An 11,653-nucleotide genomic window follows, 5' to 3' on the forward strand; every position below is an offset into this window, starting at 1 on the left:
CCTAGGGATGCGCCGATTCTGTGCTCATGTACTCGTACTCGCAAAACAGCTCCGATACAACGGCACCGATACCACTTTACTTTCACTCCACCTCCCCGACGGTGCGGGTCAAACGGGCCAGTGGTGCGCCCGACCCCGCTGGGCCGGGATCCCACAGGGTTTTTGCTTGCACCCTCTGACTCACGCGTGCGTAATGGTACGTGTCGACAGGTTCCGTCCTTTCCACGCTTCCCATTCATTGTCTATGTAAACAGCCGTGCAGCAATGCATTCTGGTAGCGTGGCGGCGCGATTCGAGAAACAGAGCGTCACAGTGCCCGCTCCTTATTTGCATAAAGTTGAGGTCTAATCGACTTTATGCAAATCACAGGCGCCTGACGCGACTCAACGCCTCTCGAAACTCCCGAGAATCTTTAAAAATAAACGTAAATAACTTGTTAGTAAATTGAATATTTTGGGATATTTTTAATACAAAACAAACATTTAAAGATGTCAAACTGTAACCTGGGAAATCGTGAACACTTTTCAGTCTTTTCTAATATTTTAGAGGCCAAACAGAGATCACCAGATGAATCAATAATAAGAGTTATTGTTAGTGGAAGCTAAGCTTTAGGTACTGGTTATATTTTCAGTAGACTTAACTGTTGCACTTCTACTTATAATGTAAAATGATGATGATGTGTGTAATTCTGGCAGATCACTTACACACTTAGGGTTGAGATGAGACAAAGGCAGAGTCCTTCTCTGGTCCTGTTGTTTTTATGCTTGAAGCCTCCCATCATTCGCTCCCACACGTACTGAAAAGACAAAACATGCATTAATAACAGCTCACATATTTGTATTTTAGTCTGTAAAAAGTGTGTCTGTGGGCCGAGACTGCAACAACCCAGAGCACTGAAATGGCTGCATGCATTGAGAACATTTCTTAATGATTGATTTTCACCTGTGGGTTAGCAGCCTGGTCCATGATCATCAGCAGCAGTGCTTGGTCCTGGTCTCGGACTTGGTCCTTGGCGTCTCCTAACCGGTCTATGAGGCTGGGCAGAACTGAGCGTGACAGAAACAGACGTGATTGACAATATCTGCTCTTTTTATACATATAAACATATCTTCATGTCTGCAGCTAAATGTACACATTTTTTAATTCTATTACTGCGCTTAATCCAATCCACATCTACGTGTGAAGCAGCTCACCTGTCCCAACCTGCGTCCTGAATCTGTCCTGCAGCCTGCTGACGAGAGCTGACAGGATGTCCATCCCCAGCAGAACCACCTGACACAAGAAAACAACAAACAAGTTGATAAAATACATCTAAATACAACAAAGAGTACAAGTACAGTACTTAAGTACAGTTTTGAGGTACTTGTAACTTGAGTATTTCCATTTTCTGCTACTTTATACTTCTACTCCACTACATTTATCTGATAACATTAGTTACTCTCCAGATTCAGATTACAAAACAGAATCAGCAAATAAATACTCATATTATTATTATATCAAAAAGACTTTATTGATTAATACAAATGTAATAATAATAATAATGTAATTAATTTATATTAATTATTAGTAAGTAGCCGTGTAATAAGGGGGATAATGTACATGAATAATTCATATATATACTACCACTGTATTAATACTGTATTTTTATATATTAACACAGTATTATTAAAGTAGTACATACTGTATATATATATACATAAATATTTAATATAAAACATGTTAATAAATTAAAATGAGCCAGCTGCAATATTAAAGTAATACATCAATAACCACAATCCAATAATATAATATATATATATTATCATAAAATAGGTTATTCTACAAAATAAGTACTATATATACACACACATATATATATATACATACACATATATAAATATATATTAGTTAATTTACTACTACTGTATTAATACATATATAGTATATATATACATACAGAGTATTAATACAGTAGTAGTATATATATATTAAATTGTATAAAACATGTAAATACATTTAAATGAGCCAGCTGCAATATTAAAGTAATAAATCAATAACCACAATCCAATAATATAATATATATGATAAAATAGGTTATTCTAAAAAATTTGTATTTTTTTTTTTTTTTTTAGGTACTTTTAAGTACATTTTGATTCTAATATTTTAAAACTTTTACTTAAGTACAAATACTCTGTTACAATGCTTGTAACAGAGTTGTAACTACTACTTTTCCTTTCACTACCACTGAGAGAAACAACATGAGATCAGCTGGAGAGCACTGGATTTGAATATGGACTGCAAAGCATCATGGGTAATGTGACAAAAACAAGAGTTTCATGGAAGAAAACAGAAAATAATTAAAATAAATGGGTTTTATTTAATAAAATCGAAATACGATTATGTGCTCTTTAATTCTGTGGAGTAAAACACTGAACTCAAAAATAAAACCATGAGTGAAGATGGTGGCAACATTTTATAAAAAGGTCCCGGCTGCGGATTGTGCACCTTTCCTTGTCATGGGGTGGTCTGGGAGACTCAATGAACGTGTAGTGAGAGTTTCCCCGCTGACACCATATCAACACATACGCATCACCTGAGCTACCTGCTTAGGCTATGATGCAATTTTTGGAAACTCTCTTTATTGTGAGAGAAATGACGTGTAAGAGAAACAATAGATCAATTTACTCTGCTGCCCTCTGCTGGACATTTAGTGGTATTACAACTAGCCATATTTACTCTGCTGCCCTCTGCTGGACATTTAGTGGTATTACATCCAGTCACATTTACTATGGCGCTCTCTGCTGGACATTTAGCGGTATTACATCTAGTCACATTTACTATGTGATATATTATTATATCAAAAAGACTTTATTGATTAATTATAATTTAATAACAATAGCAATAATAATAATAATGTAATTAATTTACATGAATTATAAGTAAGTAGCTGTGTATTAAGGGGGATAATGTACATGAATATATATGTATACACACATATATAGAGATATTAATTAATATATATACTACTACTGTATTAATACTGTATATATTTATATATATTAATACAGTATTATTACAGTATTATATACTGTGCATATATATATATATATATATATATATATAAATAATTAATATATAACATGTAAATAAATTAAAATTAGCCAGCTGCGATATTAAAGTAATACATCAATAACCACGATACAATAATATAATATATATAAGCATAAAATGTGTTATTCTAAAAAATGTGTACTATATGTACACACACGTATATATATATATATACACCTACACATAAATATTTATTAATTAATTAACTACTACTGGTATTACACCTAGTCACATTTACTATGGCGCCCTCTGCTGGACATTTAGTGGTATTACATCTAGTATCACCTGAAATTAAACCAGTGATGACTTCTGACCTTTTATCACATTTAAAAATCAGCTGCTCCACCGAAACACAAAAATTACATTAATTTTAACAACTCAATTGCCTCTAAATATTGTCCTGTAACTTCTATTGAATCTGCTTAGTATTACAGCTGAAACAATTGATTGATTTAACTGCTTGAACACAATTTAGACAATGAGTATGTGATCTGAAATGTGAGGATTTGCTGCTTTGCTCTCTTTTATATGATTATAAACTGAATATCTTTGGGTTTTGGACTGTTTGTCAGACTATTACTACTATTTCTGACATTTAATAGATCAGACAATGAATCCAGAAAATGATGTGCAGATGAATCGATAGTTCAAATAAATAACGGTTAGCCCTCCCTGCAGTGTGTCACTCTAAAAGGTGAATAAACAAGGTTTAGACAGCTCAGCTGACGGTCTTTACCATTAAGCTGTCTGCATTCATCAATAGCTGATCAATACATTTAGGCCCGGCTCGTCTGCTCACTGGCCTCCGATCAATTAACAAGAGACTAACAGCACATGAAGCACTCATCTTCTTTTACCACCACATTAGAGGCAGGAAGCTGAAGTCGCTCCTCCCCTCTGCTGGCTCGCTCACAGAGGGAAGGAAACTGGGCTAATGGAGCTGGTAAATTAAGCTCGCCACTGCCGCCGCCGCCGCCGCCGCTGACACATTCGCCTGGGAGCCTCGTCCCCATTACAGACCCGCAGACATTAACTGAGGTTTCCAGGGCAGCAGCCATATGATTATCTGTCAGAGTGTAGTTTTGATGAGCTCCACTCTCATCTGCTTCATTCTTTATATATATACATATATACATATATGTATATATGTATATATATATATATACACACACACTTCTACAGTATCACATGGTCTTCCTTAGCAGGAAGGGAGTTTGCACCGTTATCAAGAAATTGTGGATGCTCAAATGTCACAACTTCCTGTCTTAAAGTTAAGACGGACCTGCTGAGGAAGCTCCAGAACAGGCACTTTGTGGTGGCAACAATTGCATATTATACTATTTATATTCATTTGCATTAGGGCTGCACAATATATTGTTTTTTTATCGTCATTGCAATGTCGCGATACACAAAAGCGATATTGCTCTCAGGTATTTTTTGAGTAAGATGAAAGATTATTAGTAGAAAACTGCACTTTAAAATGTAATTATCATTCTGTTTTATTTTGTCTTCAGTTCAATTTATTGAATAAAAGAATAATTTCCTTTCATTTTTTTAATTCAACAAGCAATTTGTTGGCTTTTAGCAGTATACCGAAAGAGGCAGAACTGAGTACACTTTAATATCAGTTTATTTATTCAATGTTATCGCATATTACATATTTTTCTTATACATCGTGCGGCCCTAATTTACATGTAATGAGCTGCAACTAATTCAAACTGTCATATTTTATCAACCTATTGATAAACAATCAACATTAATAAGGTCACTATGTAGTTGTATGGGACTGTATCTCTCATTTCTCTGACAGGAAGTGATAGATATTTGGTTAAAATACTATTATTAGCCAGTTTGGGGAACAATCGCTCCTCTAACACTGGACTAAAGTCTTCTTAACGGAAAAATTATGCATATTTTGAGACAAAATGCCATTTTACAAGACTCAGACCGAACTGATGAATGATGGAAACATCTGTGATGAAAACTGCCCATTTCAGAGTACTACTTCTACTGGAGTACTAGAACTATTAGCATGGGAGTAAAAAGCACATCAAGTGAGATCATCCTTTCAATGCCTGACGATACGTAGCTGCTAAACGACCACTGTGATCTCCACGTATTGATTAATCAGCAGCGGCAGCCTCATATCCCGCAGAAATTACACGCAGATGTTCATGCACGGTGCATGTAAATCATGCACGGTGCATGTAAATCATGCACCGTGCATGTAAATCCTGCACCATGGTAACAAGAGTGGTAGGAAGGAACCTGCCGTAGATACAGTACTAGGTTAGCACCCTTCCCTCTCTGTGAATGAAGCGCTCCCTGAGGACAGTTTGTCTCCGACACCTGCAGGACATCAACTGGTCTGAAGCACCTCCTGCAGTCAAACCCATCATCCTAATAGCTGTTGATTTATTGCAAGTCACATCGTCTTATTCCTGGTCTAGAACTACGTAGTTTGGTACTAATTACAGAGAAAATGACTTTATTCTCGTAATAATACGGCTTTTTTTCTCGTAATATTCTGACTTGATTCTGTAAATCTCAGATGTTTTTTCCCTCAATGTGGCCCTAATACTCCGTAGTACATTGTCTCTTTGGCTCTCACTGCATTAGACTTATATACTATATACTTAGACTATAATCTGTGTTACCTTCATCACAATGATCAAATGTTTTGCGGCTCCAGACAGATTTTTATTTATTTCTTTTGCCTAAAATGTCTCTTTAGATAGTAAAGGTTGCTGAGCCCTGCTCTAGGAGAACCACACCTTCCAGCACCCCTAGAGGCTGAAGAGGTTAATAAATGAATGAAAGGACATTGAATGCCTCATATCTATGTTTCCATGTTCTAGATTGAACCATGCACACTGCCTGACATTGGCTCTACATTAGTTTCATTTACTCTAATATATATATATATATATATATATATATATATATATATATATATATATATGTTCCATGAGCCCACACCTGTCCAGCATGTACCAAGCAGCTGTAACGCAACAGCTGAGAGTATTTTGTTCAAGAGCATCTCTACAGTTATTTTTAAAAAGATGTTGAGAGAGATGGAGTGTGTGTTTTTTTATTTCAAACCAGCAGCCCTGCAGGGACAAGCATCTTAAATGTCCTCACCTTGAAGTTGCTGGAGTTGACCCAGGAGCTGGCCACCGCGTCCACCATCCTGTCCAGCATGGTCTGGTCCTGCTCCATGTCGGGGGACTTGTCCTCGTCCAGGATGAGCTCCGTGATCTCCTGGCCCACCTGGAGCCTCTTCCCCAGGTCCTTCTGCAGCACCTGCTCCAGCAGACACTCCATGGCTGAGATTCAAGGCACCAGCAGACCGTCCAGACTGGCCTTTTTCTATCCACCGCAGTTTCCAGGACCCGTTTATACGCCTCTTATGAGCTTCAAGAGGCGGTTAGTAACGTTGGTGAATGAGCCGAAGTGAGCACCATAACATCCTGCAGTGGAGGGCTGCTGTGGTCGCTGCACTTCATCCTCCTGCAACAAGAAGAAGTTTACAAAACTAACACACTTAAAATGAGTTATACTGATAGTATATAATTAATAGAAACTTATCTTTAAAACTCAGAATTAAAGACACTACTTTCAGCTAAGCTAACCCGTTAAGTGACTTATTTATTTATTTATTTATTTGCACATATATAAAACTGCACAAAATCTAGTCAATGAAAAAAAAACAAGAAATGTGTCAGGAGAGGTCAAGAAGCCACAGGCTTATACAAAGACCCCCCCAACCCCCAGGAGAGGTGGGGATGATCTACCTGTCTAGTATTAATCATGTCCAGGTGAAGATGATCTACCTGTCTAGTATTAATTATGTCCAGGTGAAGATGATCTACCTGTCTAGTATTAATCACGTCCAGGTGAAGATGTTTAACCTGTCTAGTATTAATCATGTCCAGGTGAAGATGATCTACCTGTCTAGTATTAATCATGTCCAGGTGAAGATGATCTACCTGTCTAGTATTAATTATGTCCAGGTGAAGATGATCTACCTGTCTAGTATTAATCATGTCCAGGTGAAGATGATCTACCTGTCTAGTATTAATCACGTCCAGGTGAAGATGATCTACCTGTCTAGTATTAATCACGTCCAGGTGAAGATGATCTACCTGTCTAGTATTAATCACGTCCAGGTGAAGATGATCTACCTGTCTAGTATTAATCATGTCCAGGTGAAGATGATCTACCTGTCTAGTATTAATCATGTCCAGGTGAAGATGATCTACCTGTCTAGTATTAATCATGTCCAGGTGAAGATGATTAACCTGTCTAGTAATAATCATGTCCAGGTGAAGATGATCTACCTGTCTAGTATTAATCATGTCCAGGTGAAGATGATCTACCTGTCTAGTATTAATCATGTCCAGGTGAAGATGATCTACCTGTCTAGTATTAATTATGTCCAGGTGAAGATGATCTACCTGTCTAGTATTAATCACGTCCAGGTGAAGATGTTTAACCTGTCTAGTATTAATCATGTCCAGGTGAAGATGATCTACCTGTCTAGTATTAATCATGTCCAGGTGAAGATGATCTACCTGTCTAGTATTAATCACGTCCAGGTGAAGATGATTAACCTGTCTAGTATTAATCACGTCCAGGTGAAGATGATCTACCTGTCTAGTATTAATCACGTCCAGGTGAAGATGATCTACCTGTCTAGTATTAATCACGTCCAGGTGAAGATGATCTACCTGTCTAGTATTAATCACGTCCAGGTGAAGATGATCTACCTGTCTAGTATTAATCACGTCCAGGTGAAGATGATCTACCTGTCTAGTATTAATCATGTCCAGGTGAAGATGATCTACCTGTCTAGTATTAATCATGTCCAGGTGAAGATGATTAACCTGTCTAGTAATAATCATGTCCAGGTGAAGATGATCTACCTGTCTAGTATTAATCATGTCCAGGTGAAGATGATCTACCTGTCTAGTATTAATCATGTCCAGGTGAAGATGATCTACCTGTCTAGTATTAATCATGTCCAGGTGAAGATGATCTACCTGTCTAGTATTAATCATGTCCAGGTGAAGATGATCTACCTGTCTAGTATTAATCATGTCCAGGTGAAGATGATCTACCTGTCTAGTATTAATCATGTCCAGGTGAAGATGATCTACCTGTCTAGTATTAATCATGTCCAGGTGAAGATGATCTACCTGTCTAGTATTAATCATGTCCAGGTGAAGATGATCTACCTGTCTAGTATTAATCATGTCCAGGTGAAGATGATCTACCTGTCTAGTATTAATCATGTCCAGGTGAAGATGATCTACCTGTCTAGTATTAATCATGTCCAGGTGAAGATGATCTACCTGTCTAGTATTAATCATGTCCAGGTGAAGATGATCTACCTGTCTAGTATTAATCATGTCCAGGTGAAGATGATCTACCTGTCTAGTATTAATCATGTCCAGGTGAAGATGATCTACCTGTCTAGTATTAATCATGTCCAGGTGAAGATGATCTACCTGTCTAGTATTAATCATGTCCAGGTGAAGATGATCTACCTGTCTAGTATTAATCATGTCCAGGTGAAGATGATCTACCTGTCTAGTATTAATCATGTCCAGGTGAAGATGATCTACCTGTCTAGTATTAATCATGTGAATGAATTAGATTTAAAGAAGTTGCTAAACAGTGATGGTGGAGAAGAAGGCAAGAACACATATATTTATATATATAAACACACATATCTGATGAATATTTAGGTCATAAACTGAAAGGATGATCAGTTCAGACTTAGATAACTAGGCAGGTTAAATGTCAACACTTTATGTTACAGCTGTTAGCTTCTCCTGCTAGCACATTAGCTCCCTACTAGCTAGTTTTTACCCCCAAAACACAGGCAAGCTGCTGTTAGCTGAGCTGCTGTTAGCCAAGGCCTATGGAAGGAGGCAGGGCTCAGAGTATTACACATGCGCAGTAGAATCTGGCCTGCACTTCAGTTACACTGTGATTTCATACCAAGCAGGAAAGCAGATCTTTATTAATCATCGCACAGTATTAATATGGAGTACAGAACCTGACAAAATAAAAAAATAAATAAATAACAAAATAAAAAAATGAAAAATAAATGTCATTAAATGTAGCAAGAATAATATTAAAAATAAATATAGCCGTTAATTAATTTGTAAAATGTGACATAAATTTATGTTTTAATTTACCTCTTTATTTATTTATCTTTGTATTAATCCCCTTATTTATTTACTCTTCAGTTCAAATTTCCCTTTTATTTATTTTTATGCTTCTTTAAATTTGCATTTACTTTTATTGATTTATTTATTATTAAGTGCATTTATTTATTTATTTTTGCATTTATTCATTTATTTCTGCATGATTAAAAAAGAATATGAAATAAAATCAAAATAAAATATTAAAAATAAATGTAGAATACATGCATAAATAAACAAAAAAATAATGCAAAAAAAATAATACAAAATAAATCAAAAACAAATTATGAAAATAAATACATACAAAAATAAAAGGGAAAAATTAAACCAGAGTAAATAAATATGGGAATAAACTATTTGATAAAATGAGACATAAATTGATATTTATGTTTTAATTTGCTCCTTTATTTATTTATCTTTGTATTAATTCCCTTATTTATTCAATTTTCTCTTTTATTTATTCTTATGCATTTTTAGACGTATTCATTTATTTTTTGCATTTTGTTTTATTTATTTATTTATTATTAAGTGCATGTACTTATTTATGTATTTTTATATTCATTCATTCATTTATTTCTGCACGATTGAAAAATAATATGAAATAAAATCAAAATCAAATATTAAAAATAAATGTAGAATACATGCATGAATAAAAAAAACAATAAATGCAAAAACAAATGAACAAATAAAAAATAAATGCAAAATTTAAATGAATACATTTAAAAACATTATGAAAATAAATACATAAAAAAATAAAAGGGAAAAATTAAACTATTAATTAACTATTAAACTTATTTTTAACTGTATGCATTTATTTATGTATTTTTGCATTTATTCATTTATTTCTGCACGATTGAAAAATATTATCAAATAAAATCAAAATAAGATAGTAAAAATAAATGTAAAAACAAATGAACAAATGCAAAATAAATGCAAAATTAAATGAATATGTTGAAAGACATTATGAAAATAAATACATAAAAAAATAAAAGGAAAAAATTAAACCAAAGAGTAAATAAATATGGGAATTAATCTATAAAATGTGACATAAATTGATATGTTTTAATTTGCTTCTTTATTTATTTATCTTTGTATTAATTCCCTTATTTATTTATTTACTCTTCAGTTCAATTTTCCCTTTTATTTATTTTTATGCATTTTTAAATTTGCATTTACTTTTATTGATTTATTTATTATTAAGTGCATGCATTTATTTATGTATTTATGTATTTTTGGATTTATTCATTTATTTCTGCACGATTGAAAAATAATATGAGATAAAATCAATAAAATATTAAAAATAAATGTAGAATACATGCATAAATAAACAAAAAAATAAATGCAAAAACAAATGAATAAATACAAAATAAATGCTAAATTAAATGAATGCATACCACCCTGCGCATGCGTAGTACCCCTCACCCACAACCCCCAGACCCCCAGACCCTTGTCCCATCCTCCTTCTACAGGCCTTGGCTGTTAGCTGAGCTAGCTGAGGGAAGTTAGCAGCGGCCACGGAGGCGCACCGTTAAACTCTACCGGCTGTTAGACCCGGTTGATTCATAGTAGACCGGTTCCAGAGTCACTCACCGGATGGACTGAGTCGTTCCCAGAGAAACAGTCCTTAGTGGCGCCGCTGCCTGTGGCCACAAACTACCGTTACTTCAGCTCAGACCCATGATGGCAGCAGCACACACCGGAGAGCCTGCAGAGAAGTGAGGCCGCAGAACGACGACACCTGCCGGCAGAGACGAGCAACTACACCCAAACAGCAACTCCCCCTGCAGCACCAGGAGAGCATGACCTGCCAACAAATAAATTATAATAAATACATACATACATACATAAATAAATACATTAATACATAAATACATAAATAAATAAATAAATAAATAAATAAATAATAAATACATAAATAAATGACTCATGTGGTATTTACTTATTTGTACTGTGGTTATTTGTCATATATTGCACCTCTTAATGCAAATATTTGTACATATTTTATATATTCTCATTTTCTTATTTTTAATTTTATTACTTGCTTATATTTCTTTACATATATTGTGTTTATATTGCAGCATTGAGTACATAATTTAAAAATAAATGATAAACAAATCAATAAATATGTCATTAAATGTAGCAAAAATAATATTAAAAATAAATGTAGCCATTAATTAATTTATAAAATGTGACATAGATTGATATTTCTGTTTTAATTTGCTTCTTTATTTATTTATCTTTGTTTACATTCCCTTATTTATTTACTCTTCAGTTCAATTTTCCCTTTTATTTATTTATTTATTATTAAGTGCATGTATTTATTTATTTATGTATTTTTGCATTTATTAATT

General features: G+C 34.4%; 1 protein-coding gene and 1 non-coding gene across 20 annotated transcripts in view; one reads left to right on the forward strand and one right to left on the reverse strand.

Moving 5' to 3' along the window:
- The window catches only part of LOC119483637 (CLIP-associating protein 1-B-like), a 46,320-nt gene extending 35,229 nt beyond the window's left edge, over window positions 1–11,091 (reverse strand). For 15 of the 19 annotated variants that reach the window (XM_037761932.1, XM_037761930.1, XM_037761931.1 and 12 more), the window contains exons 1-5: window positions 10,893–11,090; window positions 6,232–6,600; window positions 1,194–1,272; window positions 943–1,046; window positions 705–796 (exon numbers count right to left, since the gene is read on the reverse strand). In XM_037761932.1, coding sequence (XP_037617860.1) covers window positions 705–796; window positions 943–1,046; window positions 1,194–1,272; window positions 6,232–6,414 — 458 coding nt within the window. In that variant the 5' untranslated portion in view covers window positions 6,415–6,600; window positions 10,893–11,090. Of the gene's footprint in view, window positions 1–704; window positions 797–942; window positions 1,047–1,193; window positions 1,273–6,231; window positions 6,601–8,678; window positions 8,722–10,892 lie in introns of those variants that run through there. The other 4 variants (XM_037761921.1, XM_037761919.1, XM_037761935.1 and 1 more) reach the window with 3 other exon arrangements.
- LOC119484041 lies at window positions 2,484–2,612 on the forward strand. Its single transcript, XR_005205891.1, has one exon. It is a non-coding gene; the product is annotated as a U4atac minor spliceosomal RNA (small nuclear RNA).
- Window positions 11,092–11,653: the final 562 nt, after the last annotated feature.

This window comes from Sebastes umbrosus, chromosome 24 (genome assembly GCF_015220745.1).
Source record: "Sebastes umbrosus isolate fSebUmb1 chromosome 24, fSebUmb1.pri, whole genome shotgun sequence".
Taxonomy (NCBI): Eukaryota; Metazoa; Chordata; class Actinopteri; order Perciformes; family Sebastidae; genus Sebastes; species Sebastes umbrosus.